The 23,949-nt window shown below is 44.6% G+C and overlaps 2 protein-coding genes and 1 long non-coding RNA gene across 7 annotated transcripts in view; 2 read left to right on the top strand and 1 right to left on the bottom strand.

Moving 5' to 3' along the window:
- Positions 1-19,907, top strand: part of NPL (N-acetylneuraminate pyruvate lyase) — a 24,647-nt gene extending 4,740 nt beyond the window's left edge. For 2 of the 3 annotated variants that reach the window (XM_075002388.1, XM_075002387.1), the window contains 10 exons: positions 4,120-4,193; positions 4,896-4,983; positions 6,736-6,793; positions 9,126-9,201; positions 10,273-10,365; positions 12,239-12,384; positions 12,562-12,608; positions 14,228-14,312; positions 17,610-17,649; positions 19,023-19,907. In XM_075002388.1, the coding sequence (XP_074858489.1) occupies positions 4,120-4,193; positions 4,896-4,983; positions 6,736-6,793; positions 9,126-9,201; positions 10,273-10,365; positions 12,239-12,384; positions 12,562-12,608; positions 14,228-14,312; positions 17,610-17,649; positions 19,023-19,177 (862 nt within the window). In that variant the 3' untranslated portion in view covers positions 19,178-19,907. The remainder of the gene's footprint in view (positions 1-4,119; positions 4,194-4,895; positions 4,984-6,735; positions 6,794-9,125; positions 9,202-10,272; positions 10,366-12,238; positions 12,385-12,561; positions 12,609-14,227; positions 14,313-17,609; positions 17,650-19,022) is intronic. The other variant, XM_075002389.1, reaches the window with a different exon arrangement.
- Positions 1-23,923, bottom strand: part of LOC142017484 (uncharacterized) — a 27,839-nt gene extending 3,916 nt beyond the window's left edge. Inside the window, exons 1-2 of the long non-coding RNA XR_012646538.1 lie at positions 23,772-23,923; positions 10,030-10,080 (exon numbers count right to left, since the gene is read on the bottom strand). This is a non-coding gene — a long non-coding RNA (uncharacterized LOC142017484). The remainder of the gene's footprint in view (positions 1-10,029; positions 10,081-23,771) is intronic.
- DHX9 (DExH-box helicase 9) overlaps positions 23,793-23,949 on the top strand; it is a 44,920-nt gene continuing 44,763 nt past the window's right edge. Inside the window, exon 1 of one of the 3 annotated variants that reach the window (XM_075002381.1) lies at positions 23,793-23,875. The gene's annotated coding sequence lies outside the window, so the exon portion shown is untranslated. The other 2 variants (XM_075002382.1, XM_075002384.1) reach the window with 2 other exon arrangements.

The raw sequence follows: 23,949 nt of genomic DNA, 5'->3' as shown, positions 1-23,949 counted from the left end.
CTTCTCAGGGGACCTGGGAGCAGTTACCTGAGGAGCATCAGTTGACTCCATACCTGCCCCTTATGGTGAGAGCCCAGACTCTGCATGCAAGAGGCCAGCAACACTGGTGCCTTGAGGGGGAGAGGGGACAGGCAAGGTTTTGGGGTGGGGGGGTGGAGAGAGAGAGAGAGATGTGTGTGTGTGTGTGTGTGTGTGTGTGTGTGTGTGTGTGTGTGTGTGTGTGTGTGTGTGTGTGTGTGTGTGTGTGTGTGTGTGTGTGTGTGTGTGTGTGTGTGTGTGTGTACACACACCACTGTGTTCTCTGGCCATGCTCTCCCTAGCTCACCCTACAGATGTGCTGGTAAAGACCCCTTTCTGCCGACTCTATGCTTGCTAGAGAGGCTTCCTGTACAGAGGATTTTTTAAGTCCCCTTAATGCTGTCAGAGACTGGGGTAAAGTGAGCTTCACGTAAGGGAGACTCAGGCCCCATGTGCTTCTCTGAGATTGGCGCGTTAGCTGTGTAATTTAGAATGACTAAAAAGGTTCTGATGGTGGCTAATTTAAAATCTGAAGCAGAGAGTTGGTCTGTGAAAGAGAGATGCTGTGATTGCACATGTTGTCTGGCTCAGCAGTTTACCAGGGACAGTCAGCGTTGTGAGTCACTCTCCAGTGTGGTGAACTGAGTGGTTGACCAACAGCATTACTATTTCATCTTGTTTGTGAAAGCTGTTTTTCCCCCTCCTCTGAGAGTGAATCAGGAGCTCAGGTTCTTTGGGCTCTTAGCCCAAGAGTATTACCTCTCCCATGAATTCTCCTTATACCACAATGTGTAGTAATCTGAGCATAGCAGAGCTTCTGGAAATGAGTCACTGTATTTTCATATGGCAGGAAAAAAAATCCATAAAGCGTTTTCAGAAGCAGAGGTGTAAGTGGCTGGAACAGAGCTGTAGGCACCAACTCTATGGGCACTCCAGAGCTGGAGCATCCATGAAGAAAAATCAGTGGGTGCAGTGCAATAGGTGGGTCATGGAGGAAGGGGTGGAGTGGGGAGTTGAGGTGGGGTCGAGCTCCCCCCCCCCAAGCTACAAGGGAAGTCAGCACCTAAGGACAGAGGGTCTTGGTTTGTGTCTCTACTGTGGCAGAGCTATGACCACGTGCCACTCCATCCCTTAAAGGGCTTAAATGGTAGGAGGGAAACTTTCTTGTAATATTTTACCCTGGGGTTTTCACCCTAAATGATGTCTTAGTGCTCCACAAATTCCAGGTATGTAACGTATCAATGATATGCAGGGAGTGGCAACCATGTAACACACTATAGACTTCAGAGAGATGGAGTGGGTAAGGGAAATGTTGATTAAGAACACCGGAGCTCACCTCTGATCTTAGTTTAGTTCTGTGATGGCAGAAATAGATCACGGTAGAGCTGGTCAGCATTTTTCAAAAAGTCAAAATTGTAATAAAAATATTTCTTTAAGGTCACCACTGTTTGACTAGCTCTGAATCACAGGCTCTGTCTCTGTGATTTCTGTATTTGGCCTCTTAACATTTAAAAAATCAAATGATAGTTTTTAAGTACTCTTTTTGCAGATGAAGCCTGGATTCCAGGCAATGAATTGTTTGTTTCTCAGCTTCTAGGTGACCCTCATACATTCCACAGAGCAAATATCCCTCTGAGTGATACAGGTCAAACCCTTTGTTTTGCACAGGTGTGACAGACTAGTATTTAGAATAGTAACAGAGAGGTAGCTGTGTTCATCTGTACTCCAACAGAACAAAGCAGCAGAAATGTAGCACTTTAAAGACTAACAAAATGATTTATTCGGTGATGAGCTTTCGTGGGACAGACCCACTTCATCAGGATCTGGCACCAGGTCCATTCATTTCTACTGGTGCAAAATCAGGATCTGATGGAGTGGGTCTGTCCCATGAAAGCTCATCAGATCCTGATTTTGCACCAGTAGAAATGAATGGACCTGGTGCCAGATCCTGATGAAGTGGGTCTGTCCCACAAAAGCCCATCACCGAATAAATCATTTTGTTAGTCTTTAAAGTGCTACATTTCTGCTACTTTGTTTTGTTAGATTAGTATTTAGCATACAATCCTTGGGTGAGGTTCTGCAGGGCAAGCAGCAGTAAAGAATAGTGAAAATATGTGGGTTAGCTGAGACTCCGTGTAAATTGTATATGTCTAGACTGAATCATCAGCTGATGCTAATTTATGTCAGCTAATAAAATATTTTGTTAGTCTTTAAAGTGCTACTGGACTGCCTATTTTTTTTTTTAATTTACATCAGCTAAGGATTTGGTTATCTCCTTGCCACTGTAGTGAGCAGATCTGACTGCGAGTACACACAGGAGACTCTGTCAAAATAATAGTTACCCATCATTCTTCGGTGAGATCTGCCATCTTAAGGCATCATAAGATAGTAATGTTTGAACAGAGAAGACAGGCGGGGAGCTTGTCTCAAAACCCTCAATAAATTGCCTACAATCCAGTTCATCCTCTGTAGGTCTGAGTGATCCTTGCCAGGGACTGGTGATTTTGATGTGTGGAAGCCTAGTCGTTTCAAACCTGTCAGTAACACCCAACTGAGCTTGGTACCCTTTTCTAGCCACACTTTATTCCAAGCTCATCTCATGTTCCTTAGTTACTGTAGTTCACGGTTTCCAAACTGGGGGAAACAGCCCCCCACCATCATTCCCTCTACCTGAAGAAAGAGCCGGCCTTTGCTTCTGGCTCTCAGCCTCTGCCATTTGGCGTGCGTGACCTGGCACAGCCTCTATAAAAAGGAGGCAGCTGGTGAAGACCCACATGCAAAGGTGAATGAGTATAGGTTGGGAGGGAGGAGGAGGAGGATGGGGTTAAATGAGGGGCTGGTGGCGCCTGGCTAAGGTGAGGGGATAGGGATGGGGTAAGAGTGGGGGGCTGGTGGTGCCTGGCTGTGTGGGAGGGGAGGGGACGGGCTCGGCTGGGCAGCTTATGGGGCTCGGGCAGCTTGCTGGCTTGCAGGATTCGTGGAGCTTGGGTGGCTGGCCCCAGCATTGCAGGGCTCAAGCGGCTCGGGCTGGCAGGTAGGCAGCTGGCCCCAGCAGTGTGGTCTTGGGCAGCTCGGGCTGGCATTTGGGTGGCTGCCCCAGCAGTGTGGGGATTGGGCAGCTGGGGCTGGCAAGCGGATAGCTGGCCTCAGCGATGTGGGGCTTGGGCTGGCGGGCGGGAGGCCAGCCTGGACAGCGTGGGGCTTGGGTGGGTGGTTCAGGCAACTGGCCCACAGCTGGTGGGCGGGCGGCTGGCTGCAGCAGCACAGGGCTCGAGTGGCTGGTGGGTGAGTGGCTGGCCCTGGCGGTGCACGCTTAGGCAGGCGACTCTGGCAGTGCAGGTCTCAGGTGAGGGGGCAGCTGGTGCTGGCACCTCTGGCGGCTGGCCCGGGGCTCAGGCAGCTGGCCAGCTGGGGCTGTACCAGGTACCCCCCTAGGGGCCAAGAAAAACTTTTGTGCTTATTTTTAATTTTAAAGAACATTTGTATCTTAAGTTTTTGTGTTTATTTTAAATTACGAATTGAATTTTGTGTTAAAGGCGGGGTTGGATGATGGCAAAGAAGAGGTGAGGGGGGGGGTGAGGGTTTCTCAAAAATCAAAAGGGCATCCTGATGCTGAAAAGTTTGGCAACCACTGCTGTAGTTCTTCCCAGAAGTCAGAGACAGCCTGGTGGGTGCTCAGAAGGGCAGTGGTTAAGAGACAATCATATAAACTTCACACAAATTCTCTAATATTTTTCAAGTCTTCACCTTTAAAAAGGCATTAATACAGCGTAGCAGTAATAGAGCACAGAGTGCTGTGGCTCTGATAGCTGGAGAGCTGCGTCTGATAGTTCTGTGAATATAGTACTGTGAGAAGCCCAGTTTAGGTATCACATACACGGCACTTTTTAATACGGCATTTTCAGCCCCAAATATGCTGTTCAGAAGTTTTATGCACTGAAGTCCCCACGCTTCAGAAAGTGGGCAGGTTTTTTAAAGCTAGATTTCATACTCCTGACCCTCCTAGGATTTTGGAGAGAAACCGGTTCAATCTTGAACTTGGTCAGCAATTCTGTACACACCACGTAATTTGTCTTCTCCTTTTATTTTTTTCCTTTTCAGAGAAATTAACCTCTCTGTGATTGAGCAATATGTGGAGTATCTTGTAACAAAGCAGGGTGTGAAGAATGTTTTTGGTAAGTCTTTGGCAACAATTTATGCTTCTCAGCCAAGAGCTGTGATGCAGTAGAATATGGGGATGATGATGGGAGCCTTAAAAATGTGTGCACTTAGGTGGAAAAGATTATAATCTAAACTTCAGGAATCTATTTTTGCTCAAACTCCCAGTTATGAGCAGGGTAAAGCAGACAAGGGGAATGTTACTGGAATGGGAAAGGAAGCCAAGAGACAACTAGACACCACCACATTAGGACATTAAGAAGGATCAAAGCAGCCACAGAAAAGATCCATCTGAACAACTATATCTATGTGAAAACAGTATATACATCCATCTGAAACAGGCTAACATGGCTCCCCCTCTGAAACTTTTATCCACGCAATTGGGCAGGATGTGGGTCACCTGATAGACAACATTGGTATGAGAGAGATGTATTTGCTCTTTGCTAAAAATTTAAATGAGCTTCAAAGTCATTGTCCTCGTCCAATGGTTTCTTCCTTTCCTGATTGTGTTGCCCTAGGAGGGCATTTAACATTTCCAGTGCTTTAGGCCTTACACACACACACATACACACCCGGCAAACCAAACCCCTGTATGCACTTCAATGCCTGTTTACAGCTACACCGTATCTATTTCATTTCTGTGATTACACATCAGTAGCAGTCTACCAGAATCCATATTCAGCCAGATCTTAGTGTGTGTTGTTTTCTGCATAAAACAGTGAATGGCACAACAGGAGAAGGGCTGTCACTCAGCATCCCAGAGAGGAAGCAGCTGGCAAGCTGTTGGGTGTCCAAAGGAAAAGATGAGTGAGTAGCTGTAGAGAAACCTTTCTAGTCACATAAAAGTTCCTGCTTATCTAAGCCAGTGCTGCAGCTTCTCATTGTTTCCCCTATTTTCATTTCCTGGCTGTTTTGTCAAGATGTTGCTGATATTTTCAAATTAAGTGACTGTAGAAATATTTGGCTTAGTCATCAGTGCATAGTCGACCCCCTCCATACAACATAGAAGGGGAGGCCTCTGGGATGCCTCCTCTTCCTATTGCTTACAGGGGCATTTGGAAGAGAAGCAGTTTTTGAAAATACCTCTTCCTGTTGTTTAAGTTGGGGGAAGTGAAAGTAATAAGGGATGTGAAAATGAGACCATCTCTTTATTACTGTTATGCAGCAACGCTGCCTAAACACCAGCTATGAGAGTCTTGTAATCTTTGTATGTATTTATCTTTCAACATCCCTGGGGAACAGGGCACTGCTATTTACCCCATTGTACAAATGGGGAACCAAAGCACAGAACCACTAAGTGACTTGCCCAGCGCCACACAGGCAACCTGTGGCAAAGCAAGAAATTGATGCAGTATCTTCTGAGTCCCACGTTACAACTCCAGTCACTGGATCTTCCCTCTTCTTGGATGTTTTGCATATTCTTACTGCTTGCCTTTGCGCTGTCTCTCATGTCCATGTTGAAAGTGAATTAGGGCTGATCGATACTTACTGGACAATTGACATGCTGTGGTCAATCTCCTGGAGTTTGATTTTTGCCATGTGTGTGAAGACTCTGAAAAATTGATCTCTCTGGGCTCGGCTGTCAATCCCTGCACTCCATGCTATCGCTTGGAGTAAGGGACGTCAGCGTGAGCCTGAGGAGCGCTGAACTACACCAGGGCAGAAAGTTGATTCTGATATTTTGATTCAAGCTACACTAATGACATAGCTAAAATTGCATATCTGAGATGGACATTGTTCTTAGTGTAGCTATACGTTTAAAGAGTGGAGAACATGGACAATGAAAGGGACGAAACAAATGACAGAGGAGGAAAAAGCTTTCCCTGAAAATTTTCTTTTGGCTTTAAATTTTTTGGGCTTTTGTTGGAAGGGGCAAAAAAGGGAAACAAAATCGTGGGTTTTTTCTCCCTAATTAGAGGTATTTTGGTACATTTTTGGTTCAAGTTTCAGTAAAAAAAAAAAAAAAATTTTGGATTTGGGTCTTTACATTTTTTAACCCCCAAATCCTATTGAAAGTAGAAGGAATGTAGGGGGGGCTTGAAATTTCCCCTGAAAAATGAGCACTTTTAAAATTACCTCTGTCTCTAAGCTTGCCGCACACAGTAGGACAGATTCTCTGCAGCCTGGCACTGGGTCCATTCATTTCTACTGATGCAAAATAGTATCCCATGCTATGGATCAGAATGATGGCCATTTCCATAGGAGAAGAGATTACACGGTGGGGAATCAAGCCCACCGTTTCAAAAAGATCATTTGGCCAGCATGCAGCAGCTCTGGGGAGGAGGACCTGAGAGAACTGAGGAAGATTGTCAGTTCAGAGTGTAGAGACCTGTGGGTTAGGGACGGAACTGTGGGGAAGCCTTGGATGTGCTGCTGAACTTTTTGCTGTAGTCACTTTGTTTTTAGATCCTTTTAGTTTTTATCCACTCCAGTGAAGGATCTGCTGTGTGGCCAGCTAGAGGACAAAATTCAGTTCCCCAGGCTGTCCATCCAGCATCTTTCCACACATTTCAATTCCCACAAACCAAACAGCAACCTTTCACTTTTTCTCTCATGCAGGTTGGATCATGTGATCATTCACGTGGGAGCATTAAGTCTACCTGAGGCAAAGGAGCTGGTGTGTGTGTAAATTTTTTCTTAGATCCCTTCCTTTGTCTTTCCATAACTGTACGGCTGGGTGGGCTCCCTTCTGCAGAGTTTATGTGCTTACTAATCTCTTTCTCGTTCATGCTTTCAGTCCTGGGGGACCCTGAGGGTACATCTACATGGTAATAAAACACTGGCTGGGATCAGCTGACTTCGGCTTACAGAGCTTGGGCTGTGGGATATAAAACTACATTGTAGAGGGTTTTTAGCTTGGGCTGGCACCTGGATTTTCAGACCTTTCAACCCCAAAGGGCCCCAGAGCCCAGGGCTCCAGTCCAAGCCTGAACGTCTGTACCACAGTTTCACAGCCCCTCAGTCCAAGCCTAGTGAGCCTTTGTCAGTTGACCCAAGACAGCCCATGTATATTGTATTGCAGCGTAGTCATATTCTGAGTCTCTGAGCATGCAGTCACATGCAGCTGGCTTGCTCTCCTTGGCTACGTCTACACGTGCCCCAAACTTCGAAATGGCCATGCAAATGGCCATTTCGAAGTTTACTAATGAAGTGCTGAAATGCATATTCAGCGCTTCATTAGCATGCGGGCGGCAGCCGCGCTTCGAAATTGACGCTCCTTGCCGCCGCGCGGCGCGTCCAGACGGGACTCCTTTTCGAAAGGATGCTGCCTTCTTCGAAGTCCCCTTATTCCCATGAGCTCACGGGAATAAGGGGACTTCGAAGTAGGTGGCGTGCTTTCGAAAAGGAGCCCCGTCTGGATGCGCCGCGCGGCGGCAAGGCGCGTCAATTTCGAAGCGCTGCTGCCGCCCGCATGCTGATGAAGCGCTGAATATGCATTTCAGCGCTTCATTAGTAAACTTCGAAATGGCCATTTGCATGGCCATTTCGAAGTTTGGGGCACGTGTAGACACAGCCCTTGTATCTCCTGGTGGCTCAGCTAGCTTGTGCAGAATTTATTATGTATTTGTATTGCTGGAAGGTCTGGGATGCCCTGACATGGACTGAGGAGCCCTCTGGCACTAGGTGCTGCACAAACCCGGAATATATTAAAAGTTTTATTCTCCCCCACCATGTTAGGTTGGGGAGGAACCTTCCAAATGAGACCTGACACCCCTCACTTTGACCCCATTCATCCCAGGAACATAATTAATGACAATCTTGTATTGTATTAATTACTTTGCTATGGGTCACATTACGATGAACTTCAGGCTGCCCTGAGATTGCGAGGCTCTCTTGATTTGATTAACTGGAGAAGCCATCTGGGCTCCTCTTCACGGCACTCTGGGCTTGGGAAGGTTTCACAAGTGGAGGCTTTTGAACTGAGTCTTTCTCCTAAGGGGTGAGCTCATGTCATGACATTGCATCAGTCTGTCATGCGGGCACGTTGCTGCATCCCTGACATATCCAGTGGCATAATTGTCAGGTACCATTTAACGGTCCACCAGGCAGGCATACAGGATGCAGGATCTGCTGTTAAAATGGGTTTAAAAATGTTAAAAGCTCCTGGAGAAAGGGTGGCAATCTGAACATAGAATCAGCTCTTGTTGTACTGCTGTCCTGGACAAAAAAAAACCCCTCCACACTAGCCTATGTTGTATGCTGGAAAAAGCTAGTTAGGCTAAAGCACAGGCACTAGTAACATGGCTGCTCGATATCTCCCCCGTTATTACTTCCCTGCCACTCCCACGACGTCCACCCCTCATTTCCTCTTCTCCTTTTCTGTTTCTTAAGGTGCTTCCATTCTCTCACCCATCCCCTCACTCAGTCTGTTAATGGGCCCCTGCTGGCATGCGTATGTGTGCTCTTTCATCCCTATATGTGGTCTCAAGCCCAGATGGTGCTGGCCACTTCTTCAGGGCTCTGAGAGTCTTAAAGGCGTGTAGAAGCTGAAGGAAGGAAAAATTCTTGAAGAACCTGATGGTGCCAGAAAGCAGAGTTCTGTTCCTGGCTTTTTCCCTTTACTTCCTACGTGACTTCACCAAGTCACTTCACCAGTTTCCATCTGCCGGTGTGTACAGTGGGGTCAGTGATGCTAACCTGTTCTTGGGAGATGAGAGCTGTAAGGGCAGGGGACCATCTATTAATCAGGCAGAGATGATCTGTGTTTTGTTCAGGAACAGAGGCGGTGCATTATGTTGATAGAAGGGCATCATCATACCTGGCACAGGCTGGCCATTGACTAGTCAACTCCCATTGACTTCAGGGCTGAACTTGTTCTGTAATGTACAACTTGCTTCTTAAGGTTTAATTCATAGCTGTGGGATGGATCGGTGTGGTTCTTCACCACAAGCATGATAGAAACTCATGCAGTGATGCACCTTTGACATGTTCTGTTCTTTCCGATCCAGGCTAAACATGCCGCTTCAATAGGAGCCAGTGGGATCGCAGCAATGGCCCCTTTTTTTTTAAAGCCCACAAACAAAGGTGAGTAGAGATCTCTGTGGCCATCACATCCACAGAGACCCTTTTTCTATGTATGGTAAAGGTAGCCCAGGCTTTTTAGAGGTCTGTGGCTGTAATGTGTCTGTAGTTGGTCACAGCATCTGGATCTTTGCTGTATGTTTCCTCAATGATAAAACTTCCTTGATATTGGTTATATTCCTCCTTGAAGTGTTGGGGATTCTTCTGAAAGGGCAGTTCTTGAGCTTTAGCATAAGCCCTATGTTACAGGCTCCTCCTTTAACCTCTGCTGCTCTGGTTCAGAATGTCATCCTACTCGCTGTCATGCAGGCATTCATTTGGAAACTATTTTTGGAAATAACGTTGAGTGAATGCCACAGTATGCTTGGAGCTGTACAAACATGAGGTGCAGCCCCCCTGCAAAGAGAGGGGAGTGGTGCTTCATGATATTGGTAGCTGATGCTCTAACATCTCCCCATCACAAACTGACTTTGTATTTAGTCTTGGCCATTAGGAAAACTAATTGATGATCTCCCATTGATCCCCATTGGACATACCAAATTGCATACATTAAATTGGCATATTTGACTGTCTCTGCTTAAGCACAGGAGTTCATTAACCAGGGCTAGTGCATAGTACTCATGAGTTGCAGATCAGAACTGAGTCTAAATGTTAGAGATGTGTGGGAAGAAGCTTGCACAAGTCTGACCTTATCTGACCATAATGCCTGTTATCCATCCATTGAATTAGCCCAAAATGAAATAACCTGTTGGTGTCTCTTGCTTTTTATACAACCCACATAATATGAAGGAACTGCCCTAGCCCAGAGGGTTTGAAATGATGTTTACTAACCTGATACACCATTCAAGACCTCGTTACCGCTGCATCGCTGGTTTCTGAAACCTAGACAGTGAGAAACAGTAGGGGACTCACAAAGTATTCAAAGGTTAATACACTGGTCCTATGTCCTACCCCTATTAATTGCAGAAGAGATAGAGGCAGGCTTTTTGATACATCTGTGTCCCTGCATTCCCCTTTGTGTGGGTGGCTTTCTTCCCTCAGAGCATGATTGCCTTCTTTCTCTGCCTCTTTCAGACACGCTCGTTGCTTTCTTACGGGAAGTTGCCTCTGAAGCCCCTGGCATTCCATTTTATTATTATCACATTCCTCCTTTAACGGGTGTAAAGAGTAAGTATTGCTCATTCAATAACTCTCACTCCTAAGAAATACAGATTTTCCCCATTCCAGGGATTCATTCAGAAAACAATTGGTGAATCTAGGCTATCTAGTGGGTTCTCAGTGGGATCAGTCCTGAGTCTGGCACTAGTCAATATCTTTATTAGCGATGTAAATAACGAAATTGAAAGAGTGCTGATAAAATTTGCAGAGAAGGCCAAGCTGGGAGGGATTGCAAGCACTTTGGAGGACAGGAGCAGAATTCAAAACAACCTTGACAAATGGGAGAATTGGTCTAAAATCAACAAGATGAAATTCAGTGAAGTGCAAAGTACAGCTGCCCAAGGACAAAATGGGGAATAACTAGCTAGGTGGTAGTACAGCTGAAAAGGAGCTGGGTTGCAAATTTAATGAGTCAACAAAGTGATACAGTTGCAAAAAGAACTAATGTAATTCTGAGGTGTGTTACCAGGGGTATTTGTACGTAAGACCTGGGAGGTAATTGTCCTTGTCTACCTTGCACTGCTGAGGCCTCAGTTGGAATACTGCTGCATCCAGTTCTGGGCATCACACTTTTACAAGATAATACAGAAGAAAACAACAAAAATACTAAAGGTTTAGAAAACCTGTCCTCTGAGGAAAGATTAAACAACTGGACATGTTTAGTCTTGGGAAAAGAAGATGAGGGTAGGGGGAAAAGGGGGCTCTGATAACATCTGAAGTATATTAAGGGCTGTTGCCAAGGTGACTGTGATAAATTGTTCTCCTTTTCCAGTGAAGGTAGGAATAGAAGTAATGGGTGTATTCTTCAGTAAGGGAGATTTAGGTTAGATGTTGCAACTTTCTAACTCTAAGAGTAGTTAAGTTCAGAGTTAGGCTTCCCAGGGAGGTTATGAAACCCCCACCATTGGAGGTTGTTAAGAACAAGTTAGACAAACACTTGCCAGGAATGTTTTATGTTTCTTTGTTTCTGCCTCAGTGTAGGCAGCTGGACTGGATGACTTCTGGGGGTCCCATCCAGCCCTCTGCTCCTATTCGTCTATAAAATGAAGTCATGCTGATTCAGCCCCTGCTTTTAGCAACTTTTACCACAGCTAGCTGACAGCGATGTCCTCCACTTGTGCTGCTCAATACTGACGGCATTGTCCTGGTTAGCTAATTGACGTACTAATCACATTCAGCCACAGTACATCTTTCTAATGTAGACAAGCCCATGGGTAGTAAGAAGGACAGCTAAGAACTGAACTTGTTTTTTGACTCCCTTGCTCTAAGCAGCAGATCGTGGCCTCTTTGAATGTATTTGTTTCTTCTTAAATTGTAGCTGCCAGTTTTTCTGAACTGCTTATCCATCTATGTTTCTGTTTCTGAACTGATGAATACGCAAGAAGGAAGTAAGACATCTGCTAGATATGAAATTACTGCCGTGTAACAACGCACAAGCCAGGAAATAATTAATGGGAAAAATGCTGTAGAATTAGAGAAGCTTTTCAACTTAAATGTCGATGACTCCCCAGGATGACCTTGCTTATTGTCAATAAGCACAGGAGTAGGTGTGAATGGGAGGAGGGTGATAAGAATTCTATATCAATGGTACATTTCACCTGAAGTGCATCTGTGCCTCTCTTCTTATGTTCCAGAGTTATTTTACTTGTTCCTTTAGTGCTATTTAAGTAATGAAGCTCTTACTGTAAACCATAAAGGACATGTTGGAAAGCAACAGGTGTGTCTCCGCTTGTTTAGAGTAAGGGAATAGAGAGGGAACCAGATTCTGCTCAAATGACCTGTAAGGCTTGAGTGACGATGTTGACCTTTGTGTGAGAAGACCCAGGTTGTCTTTCATATGCCTGAGATGTGTTTCTTGACGTGAGATTGTTGTTCTGTGCAGTTTGTGTTGAGGAGCTGCTGGATGGGATAAAAACACATATCCCCACCTTCCAGGGGGTGAAGTTCAGTGACACAGACCTCCAGGACTTTGCACAGTGTGTGAAGAACAACAAAGAGAAGTTTGATCTACTCTATGGGGTGGATGAGGTAAGGGGCTGCACTTTTAATGATCTCCTGTAGAAGCCATGTGTCTTAGACTAAGATATATCCTGGTTCCAACCTGCACTATTACTACCAGTGCAACATTGAGTTCTAGCTGTGTTCAGGACTGTGAGTTTTACTGCTTATGCTTTGTTTTTGCTTTTTTTCCATCTCACAAACTAGCAACTGTTGAGCGCACTGGTGGTAGGAGCATCTGGAGCAATTGGAAGGTCAGTCTTTTTGCATTTCTGACCCATTTGTTGCTACATTTACCACCATCTGTCTCTGTACTGTAATTGTATGGACCCTGTTACTGTAGTACTTTGAGTGCCTCACAGTTATAGACTCACAGAACACTAGAACTGGAAGGGACCATGAGAGGTCATCAGGTCCCGTTCCCTGACCTCACAGCAGGACCAAGCACAGTCCGGAGTCTCTAGACCATCCCTGATAGGCATTTATCTAACCTGCTCTTAAATACCTCCAGTGACGGAAATTCCACAACGTCCATAGGCAATTTATTCCAGTGTTTAACCACCCTGACAGTTAGGAAGTTTATCCTAATGTCCAACTTAAGCCTTCCTTGCTGCAATTTAAACCAATTGTTTCTTGTGATATCCTCAGAGACCAGGGAGAGCCATTTTTCTCCCTCTGCCTCAAATGTTTTTTTTAAGTATTTGAAAACAACCATCATGTGCTTCTTTCAGTCTTCTCTTTTCTAAACTAAACAAGCCCAATTCTTTCAGTCTTCCCTCATAGCTCATGTTCTCTAAACCTTTAATCATTCTTATTGCTCTCCTCTGGACCTTCCCCAATTTCTCCACATTTTTCTTGAAACGTAGTGCCCAGAACTGGACACAATACTACAACTGAGGCTTTATCAGTGCAGAGTAGAGCAAAATAATGACTTCCCGTGTCTTGCTCACCACACTCCTGTTAATGCATCTCAGAATCATATTAAATTATTTTGCAGCTGAGTAACACTGTTGACTCATATTTAGCTTGTGGTCCACCGTGACCCTGAGATCCCTTTCTGCAGTACTGCTTCCTAAAGAGTTGCTTCTCATTCTGTATATGTGAAACTGATTGTTCCTTCCTAATTGGGGTATTTTATATTTGTCCTATTTGCCTCAGACCATTTTTCCAGGTTGTCCAGATCATTTTGAATTATGACCCTATCCTCCAAAACACAGTCTTTAATGAAGATAAATGAACCCATAATGTTACAGTGATTCAGGGTTGGATTACTACGCTCTTTACAGATGGGGAGAGAAGCTCAGAAGCTAAGAGTTCCTGGATGAGCTTGAGGAAAATCCATGGTGGAGAAGGGAATTGAACCTAGGTCCAGCTGATGGGTTTCAGAAGGGTAGCTGTGTTAGTCTGTTTAGCAAAAACAATGAAAAGTCATGTGGCAAATGAATGTGTAGATCCAGGTGAGCGCTTAAGCACTAGACTACTGTTCTTCCTCCACTGAGGAGGTGTAAAAGAGTTAGTGTACGGCAGTGGAGTTTGTGTATATAAGACATAAATTATACAAGTGACAAGGAAACAAAGTGTGCTTGTTCCTCAAAACAGCTAAGGGATCTTTTCGTTCTTGGAAAAACAATGCCATTTGTAACGTATGATGGGAAGAGAACCTTTAATTATAACTATTTCGTTGGGAGCAGTCATGCTTCTACTCAGCTATACACAATGTGTTTCAGACCACAGAAGCTGCTAGACTGGAATGATTAGTTCTGAAAATAATATATTCCACTCGAAAGTCTGGGGCTTCTTGTTTGCTCTGGTTGCAGTGGCTGTTCTAAGCACCCCTTTGCATAATTTTGTCTACTTTGGATTTTTTTGATAGCACATACAACTACCTGGGCAAAGAAAACAACTTGATGCTGGAGGCTTTTGCAAAGCAAGACCTCACATCAGCACAACAGTATCAGGTATGACATCCTCACCTGGTCACAATTGGAGGGTTCTCTCTCCACTCATCTAAACTTCTTGTTCCCTGGGCATCATTTGTTCCCTATCATTTTCCACTGCCACATCCAGAAAAGTAATCTCTCTTTAGCACCAGGTTCACACCCACACAGTCTGTCTGTCGGGTACGTGGCTACCCATTTCTTATACCTGTCCAGGCACAAATCCAGCTATTTTAACTAGCTAAGGCACAGCTCATGTTTCTTCCCTTTGTGTAACCTCACCTTCATCCCTCACACCCATGTGCAATGGACACTGTCCATCTCTTCCCTCCTAAACAGTCTAGCCCAGCCAAGTCTGTTTGTTTACCCCAGTCACATACATGCACTTATACATTTTGGCTTCCACACAGCCTGTTCCAGACTCCTCTTGCCCCATTTCCAAACAATGTTCTTATTACTTAGATGCCTTCAACCTCCCTTCCTGTGCACACACCTATCTGTTGACTAGTGTGGCTTGCCTCATGTGTTCCCCATGCTGAGCACCCCTTGTTGATAACCGTTCAAATACTCTCCATCTAGATTGCTCTAGGCTCAATCTGTTTTAAGGAGTAGCGGCCACCACCTTCTTTACAACCAATCCGCATACGTCATTGTTCACTCCACCCACTTTTTAACAAGTCTTGACAGTTCCTTGTCCCTCCCTCATCAGTTGCTTTGGGGGACTTTGCATCCCTGTTTCAAAATAAGCTGTTCCAGAAGAGCTATTCCAGAACAGCTTATTTTGAAATAATGCTGCTACATACATAAATGCATTTTGAAGGAACATTTAGGTATTTTGAAATAGTGTCTACACACAATAGAGCCTATTTCAAAATAGAGCCATTGAACGTACTGGCTGTGTCTACACGAGCCAAAAACTTTGAAATTGCCATGCAAATAGCCATTTTGAAGTTTACTAATGAAGCGCTGAAATACATATTCAGCGTCTCATTAGCATGCGGGCGGCCGCAGCACTTCGAAATTGATGCGGCTTGCCACCACGTGGCTCGTCCAGACAGGGCTCATTTTCAAGAGGACCCTGGCTACTTCGAAGTCCCCTTATTCCTATGAGCAGATGGGAATAAGGGGACTTCGAAGTAGGCGGGGTCGTTTCGAAAAGGAGCCCTGTCTGGACAAGCTGCACGGCGGCGAGCCGCGTCAATTTCGAAGTGCCGTGGCTGCCCGCATGCTAATGAGGCGCTGAATATGTATTTCAGCGCTTCATTAGTAAACTTCGAAATGGCCACTTGCATGGCAATTTTGAAGTTTTTGGCTAGTGTAGACATAGCCACTCTGTCTTATTTTGAAATAGGCACTATTCCTTATGGAATTAAGTTTTTCAATTATTTCAGAATAAGCTAACCAACAATTAATCGGTTGTGTAGAGGCTGGAATAGTTATTTCGAAATAACTTTGCTGTGTAGACATACCTTTGGATTTCTTGGACACTGGTCAATTTTGCTTCAGATACGGATATGGCAGATACTGCACTGTTTGCTTTTTGCCCAACAGTGGGTGAAGAATAGGTACCAGGATGGTTATTTTAGCTATGTCAGTTGTTTTGAAAATATTGAGCACAGGGTATGGGTGACGTATCTGAGGCCCCTAGCAGGGATAGACAGAACCATTCATGGGTGGCTGTGTGTATTACTTCCTAGTTAACCATGAGGATTGGACCACTCAGGCCGGGAGGCGAAGCAAGGGGCATAAGATTGGGCTACCTGGACAAGGAGATGGAGCAGGTGCTAGAGGGTGGGGGATTGGGGCTGCTTCAGTAAGCCATCACTAGGTATATACAGCATAGGGCACAACTTAATTTGGCACACAGTGGTGCCCCAAATTTAGTGGTGCCCTATGCAGATGTGTACTCTGTGTATGGCTGGGGATTGCCCTGATGCTAGATAATGTTTTTCCAGGTAATGCTGGGATGGGGAGCTAGAAGTAGAGCTCCCACTCCTGCAGGGGATTTGGAGGCATCTGAGGCTGCTTTTCCAAGCCAGTGTCAGCAAGGCAGGAAACCAGCTGCTGTGCTGTCCTCACATGGGCTGGGAGCCAGGCTGGTTGCTTCGGTGCTTGACTGGCCCCAGCGCTGCAGGTGGAGGTGGGCATGCTCCCAGCTGGGCTCCCACCAGCTCCTGCCAGCAGTGTGGGGCTCCTCGCCTCTCCTGCTGGCCTCACGCTGCACCTGGAACCAGTGCAGGCCTGTTCATGCAGCCGCGGAGGGCTTTGTGCACTGCCTTGTTTGTGGATGTATGCAGCCTCCACGGTTCCCATTTGGCCAGGAACAGGATCTGTGTGGGGAAAGGTCACCAAGTACAGCTCCCTCAGGCCCTTGTCCTTCTCTACGCACTCCTCCATACGTGCACCCTCTGAGTTGCGCTCCCCCTCTAACCCTACGCACACTCTCCAACCACCAGTCCTGAGACCCCCCACACCCTTCAGTCCCTGGTACCCCGCTCCCCAACCCATGTCCTGAGCCACATGCTGCTTCCACATGCACACCAGCCCCCTGCCCTGAGCGTGTGCATCCCAGGGCTTTGTTTGCTACGTGGCAAGATCACAATTTTTTTTTTTTTAAAAAGCCTTATAGCAATGACACTGTATTCATAACAGAAAATCAGATTTATCACTTTAATTACATATATTTTACATTCACTAGAAACAAAACGTTCCCTTTCAGTTTTTACTTCTTGTCGTGGGGCTGTAATATGACAGTACCTTTAAGAAATTTAAGTTACTTTCGCCCCTGGGTGGGGACACCCCTCCACATTTGTTTTAAAAGGGAGGGACTGAGGGCAGGAGGGTGGGGCCCTGTTCCACAAAGGGCCCTCTCTTCCGTAATGGACTTCCTTTCTACAAGTCCACAAGGGTGTGGTGCACCAGTTTCCTCAGACTTTTGTGTTAAGGGACAAAGTTGAACGACAAGAGTGTCCTGAGTGGAAGTGATTCATTGGTCAGGGGCATCTATGGTGATTTTCTACTGTTCGTATAGAGTATGCTGATTACTTATAAAGGAATGCCAAGTTATTGGGGGCTTTCCCTTTGTTATGTCTTGTAATACCTGTGCTTTTTTTGTGCCAGTACTGAATACTGGCACCTCAGCAGCCCCAGCCGCAGGATTGCGCCGGGGTCGGGGGGGAGGCAGTACTGGCTCCTCTTTTTTTAACAAAAAAAAAAACAAAAACCACAGTGTAACATAATTGTTGTACAAACATCCAGAGCTGTTAAACATCTTGAAAGTAGTAAACAAAACAAAAAAAAAATCTGTTTCTCTTCTAGTTCTGTACTGGAGAATTTCTCAGTTTTGTGGGCAAACTAGGTAGGTGCTGCAATATTTTCCTTCCTTACTGTGCTGTAAAATAGGGACTGAAAATTCATGTGCTTCCCTGAAGCTTCCAGGTCTCTGCAACCTGAGACGCTCCCTTTGGAAAGATGTCACACGAGGGAGATATCACACCTGCAATTATTGCTTAGCAGCAGTTGAAAGTTCAGAGTCTGAGGGTGGCACTTCCCTTCTTCCTTCAGGCTCTCCAGCATCGAACAAACAAACATCAACCTCTTTCCCAACCCCATCTCCTGTTTTTGTTCTATCCCTGATATTTATCTGGACTCTGTCCATTTTTCTTCCTAAGTCCACTTCCTGTGTCAGTTACAGAGTGTGCTCAATCCTAGACATGATAATAAAGTACACTGATGACAAAGCACAAGGGGCCTGATTCTCCTCTCCCTTCTACTGGTGTAACTTTAGAGTAACTCCATTCAAGTGAGTGGAGTTATACAGAGATCAGCAGTGTAAAGTGAGAGGACAATCAAGCCCATGAATCTAAAAATTCACTTATCAGAAAAACAACTGTGTAACAAAGTGTGAATTTTACATCAGAGGCCTACATTCCTTGTATTTTCAAAACTGCATCTATCAACTGCACTGGGAAAAAATACAGGTTTTCTCCTAGTAAATTGCAGATGTAGCACCACTTTGAGGGAAGAGTTGAATGCCTTCTGTGTTCCACATAATCAAAAGAACTCACTAAATTCTAGCGACAAAATCTGTGTTCCTTCTGGAACTGTATGTAAAGTACAAAGGTTATGGTTTTGCTCTTGGTTCCTGAATTGTTGGTGCACATAGATGGAAAAATTAGAGCGAACATGGCCTTGTCACTAAAAATCAGCTGTTGTGTATGCTGTTTGTCAGCACTTTTGTTGACAAAATATTTCTACGCCAACTGGGGGGGTTGCTTTGTGAACAGCAGAATGGTTCACAGGTTCACTTGCCGCGGCAAAACTTTGTCATTTGGTGTGGTGGGGGGGAATTTTGTTGATCAAGTGCAAGTGTAAACATACACTTAGATGATATGTTTTGTTTATGAAGATGACCCTAATTTGATCCGGAAGTCCCAGAAAAACAAGTATGGGAAATGAGTCACTTTCCAGAGCATAAGCACGCACTACAAGGAAATACTGTACTTGGGGCATTTTGGAGGAAAATATGGATAGATAAGTATGGCTTGTACTGTAACACCAGATGAGTATTATCACTGTTTTCTATTTGCAAATATCACTTGCTAATTACCCACATTCCTGGGTTTCACAAAAGATAGAATAATAGGGTGGCTAGGATTTTAGAGCTCTCCTAGGGACTGCCTTGTATTTATGTGATATTAAAGTAACCTACTTTTTCTTTTGTCTGCCTAGGTTTTGGTGTAGCACAGACTAAAGCAATTGTGGCTGTTGTCTCAGGGATTCCAATGGGTCCTCCACGGCTTCCACTCCTGAGAGCCTCTGAAGATTTTATTGAGAAAGCAATAGCCAAACTGAAGAAGATATTCCCTAACTGTATCTCCATTTGATCTGCTATTAATATTGATCTGAAAGTTTGAGGCCTCTGCCTTTGTGATTCATTACACTTGAAGCATTCTCCTTGGGGAGGACGCTGACTCAAGATTTCCATCAGGGAATTTATAAGTGGCTTCTTATGAAAGATGGTCTTGCTAGCCTATGTCTTGCTTTCTTTCCTTTATCCTTATCCAAAGTTCACTTTACCATATAGGTGAATTCTGTTTATCTGAATGGCCTGGAGGACATCTGAGACCTTTTGGATGGTATTTTAGTGCAGCTGTTATGTAAAATCTGCAAAAACTCCATTTTTACCAGTGAGTAAAAGGAATCCGGTAGTATGACAAAAATCGTAGGAAGAACAAAGAATGTGCACACTCCCAGATTCAGCTGTTTTTGGAGAATTCTGCTGTGCTTTTATTAAAACTTTTGCTTACTGTGATGTTTTTATAGTTCCATTTAATTCAGAGGAGAGCTCCTCTGTCACTTTTCAGTGCTGTGCACATAATACACTGTTTTACTATTTTAATACATAGTTATATAATGCATTTAAACATAAGCGCTTCAATTGAATAACTTTTCTAGCAGACCCAAATTATTCCAGTATTTTGGTCTGAAATTTTAATGGAGTTTTGGTGTGTTTATACAAATCTCCTGATATTAAACAGTTTCCTTCTGAAAAATTATTTAGCAGTTTAATGAAATTCTTGTATATTTTCTTACGATGCTCATAAAATCATTCTTTAAAAATGTGCCTCTATTTCTTCTTTGGAAAAAATGCTTTTGAAGGGGTGGCTGTAGATGGATGGGAGGGGGCTGTTTTCTTGTCTTGCATAATTCAGTTATATCTTCCCCTTCCTCTCACGCTCCTTCAGGAAGATTATTTTAGAGACAGATTATGCAGGCACTTTAGCACATGCATCATCTTACCCATGTACATAATCCTCCTTAAAATGACCTTAAAATGTAGATGGCATTACCAGTACCTCTGTCTTTCACAAATCCACATTGTTCATCAGAGATCTCAGACTGTATTTGATTTCGAATCCGGTTCATAATAATCTTCAAAAGAATTTTGGTCATGTGACTTGTGAGATTGATTGTCCTACACTGTTCACATTCAGTTGCACATGGTTTCTTTGGCAAGGCAATAAAAACAGATTTTGGTAAGTCTTGTGGGATGTGCCCTGTACTGTAAATATCATTTAAGAGTTTTGTAATTGTGTCAATACCAAAGTCTTCTAAGGCTTCAAACATCTCACTCATGAGTTTGTCCAGACCAGGCGCTTTTCCTGTTTTCATGCATTTCAAAGCTTTTCTTACTTCTTCCTTGAGTATAGGTGGAGCATCTGCATTCTTAGAGGGACTCAACTTTTCCACTCTCTCATCATCATAGAGTTCTGAAAGGTATTCTGACCACCATTCCAAAATTTTATCCTTTTCCATTATTATACTACCATCCTTCGACTTCAGACAGCCAGATGATGAACATGTTTTTCTTCCTGTTACTTCCTGGATTTGCGTATGCATCTCTTTTGTTTCACTTCTATGTTGCTGTTTCAGTTATCTTACACTGTTCATTTAACCAGGTCTCCTTTGCAGCTGCACATTTTAACTTTATTTCTTTGTTCAACTTTTCATATTCAGAAGATTTCTTTTTCTTTACTCTTCTTTCTTCCATGATTTGCAAAATTTCCTCAGTCATCCACTTCTTAATAACAGTTTTATTTCTTGCAATGTTTTCATCCACAGATGTAACAATGCATTCTTTTAATAATTCCCATTGTCTGTTCATATCAGTTAGGTCTCTTAAGGTGCTGAATCTACTTTTGACTGCTAAAGCAAATCGATCTCGAACTTTTCTATCTGTTTGGAACACTTTCAGATCAAGTTTGATGCTTCTTACAGTATTTTGAATTTTCTTTAATTTTACTCTCAATTTGCCTACCACCGGGACATGACCACTATAGCAATCAGCACCTGGCATTGTTTTAGCTGATATGAGAGAATTTCTAAACCTTTTATTTATAAGAATAAAATCGAGAGGTAGTGGTAACACAATCTACATTTTAAGGTCATTAATCAAAAGAGCACTGGAAGTTCAAAAGGACATATATTTGTGCTTCATCGACTATGACAAAGCGTTCGACAGTAAAACATGAAGAAATTATGAAACTGTTGGAAGAACTGGATGTAGATGGGAAGGATTTGAGAATAATTAAAAACATCTACTGGGAACAGACAGAAGCCATCTGGACTGGAAAAAAAATTAGTAGATATGTGAAGATAAAACGAGGAGTGAAACAAGGTTGTGTTCTTTCATCTGATCTCTTTAACTTGTACAGTGAAAGAATAATGTGCAAAATAGAAGGTCTGCCAGGATTAAACATTGGAGGATGTAACATCAACAACCTGAGGTATGCAGATGATACTGTTTTAATAGCAGAAAGTGAAAAAGATCTTCAGGAAGTGGCTAACGTTGTCAATAAAGAAAGCGAGCTGAAGGGACTCAAGCTGAACATCTCGAAGACGGAAGTAATGGTTATTATGAAGACGAAGGTACTGCCAACATGTGAGGTACTAGCAAATGGAACAGTTCTTTGTCAAGTGACTAAATTCAAGTACTTAGGATCCTATATCACCACCGATGGTAGGTGTTTAACTAAAGTGAAATGCAGAATCCCTCAAGCGAAAGCAGCATTTCAGAAAATGAGAAGCATTCTCAGAAACAGATCTTTATCATTGGAGATTAGAAAAAGAGTGTTGTGATGTTATGTAGAACCAGTCCTCATGTATGGATGTGAATCATGGACTATGAGTAAACAAGTTGAGAAGTATGTTGAAGCTACAGAAATGTGGTTTTTAAGGAGGGTGTTGTGCATCTCATGGACGATCAAAAGGACGAATGAGTCTGTCTTAAATGAAGCCAACAGCAAAAGAACACTGTTAAATAGGATAAGAACAAGGCAGACAAAATTTACAGGCCATATAATTAGAAAGTCTGCACTTGAAAATTTAGTGACAATAGGAAAGTATAATGGAAAGCGAGGACAAGGTAGACAACGTGAGAAAATATTGGATAGTATCACTTCATGGTTGTATTGCCACAGTACTGTGGAGATGCTCCAGAGTACTTGTAATAGACAGGGGTGGAGGGCCATGATCGCCTACGCTAATCAGCATGGGACAAATGAATGAATGAATAACCCTCCTTAAGTCAATGGTATGTCTTGCATGAATGAAGTTTCATTATAGATGTGCCAGTAACATCAAGAGCTAATATTCTTTAGGCCTGAAATAAGGGAAAAACCTCTTCCTGCCTCAACTTGCTTTCAGTTGCATTTTTACCTGCACGCTCTTCCAAACTGCAGTGTATTTTATTACCTTCCATTTGGTCTTTCAGGAAGTCAGTGGGAAGGGTTCTTGGCTTTCATGTGGCTTTAACAAATCTTAACTAAAGGCAAGAGCAAAATTAGTACTTTAATTAGGAAGGAAAATAAATCAACTGCACTGCTATAAAATGAGTAACTGTCTAGGGGATAAGCTTCTGTAGGCAAAGCAGGTCTTTGCCTATGAAAGATGTGCTCCAAAATGTCAGTCTATAAGGTGCCACAGGACGACTTCTTGTTTTTGAAGATACGGACTAACACAGCTACCTCTGTGATACTTGTCTAGGGGAAAGAACTTCTATGAAGGATCTCGGATTGTAGTGGATCAAAAACTGAACGAATCAAGAACTGAGGCATTTGTGAAAAAGCTAATATTCTGGGATCTAGTAAGCGGACTATTGTAAGACAAGGCGTCCTGCAGGGTCGGGTGTCCAAGTCTGAGCAGCACCGTGTAGGAAAGGCGTGTGCATTTTGGAAAGGATCCGCAGGGGAACAGAAATGATAAAAGGTGTCGCAAACCTAATTTACAGATTAACAAAAGGCACCTTTAGTGGGGGGAGACTCCCTTGAGGAGCTGAGAAGCCTTTGTAACTCCACAGGCAGTGAGAGCAGGTATGTGGGAGAGGGAAGTCTGGGCGCTACAGCCTCAGCTGAGAGCCAGCTGCCTTTCGCTCGTGGGTGGGCACAAGTCGCAGGTTCAATCCCTCCTGCCAACCACCTGGGTACGTGGGTGACGCTGCCTCTGAGAGGATGAGCACTTGGATCGCTTTGCCCACGTCTGACAGGTGCCACAGGAGCCCCCCTGGGTTTGGCGGATACAGACGAGCCCGGCCGCCCTCAGCGCGGGGTCTTCCTGGGCTTTGCAGGCGAACCACGCTGGGCGCCCTAAGCGCCCATCCCCGGCAGGGGCAGGAGAGCGCCGGGCCTGGGCCAGAGGTGGCCGTTAGTCCCGCTCGCCTTAGTTACGAGCCGAGCCAACCCCCAGAAGCACCCGCTGGGTGGGCAGCTACTGCCGCGCTGCCCTCTCAGTCCGACCGGACGCCACTGCTTCGAGGGGGTGCCCGGTCAGGGACAGTTGGCAACCAACACCGAGCGGTGCCCGCCCAGGCAGCTCCCGCGGCTGACAGAGCGGCGAGAGGGGCCCAGGCCTGCCTGTGACGCCGCCCTACGCCCGCTGGGGGCGCTGCTCCCTCGAGGAGGGGAGGGGGGTTGCTGATACCTTATGCGCATGCGCGCCGCAACCGCCATTTTGTGGGGTTCGACGAGCGACGTGTTTCGCCCCCTTCTGTGTGCTCGCTCGGCCGCTGCCGCAGCAGAGTGGAGGTTAGAAGTACGGGAGCGCGGCCGGACCCGGCAGACGGGGCCCCGTGAAGGAACGGCGAGGGTGCGCGTGCGCG

The sequence above is a fragment of the Carettochelys insculpta genome, chromosome 9 (genome assembly GCF_033958435.1).
Source record: "Carettochelys insculpta isolate YL-2023 chromosome 9, ASM3395843v1, whole genome shotgun sequence".
NCBI classification, from domain to species: domain Eukaryota; kingdom Metazoa; phylum Chordata; order Testudines; family Carettochelyidae; genus Carettochelys; species Carettochelys insculpta.
Note: the sequence above shows the minus strand (reverse complement) of the source record. Positions and strands in the feature narration are given on the sequence as shown.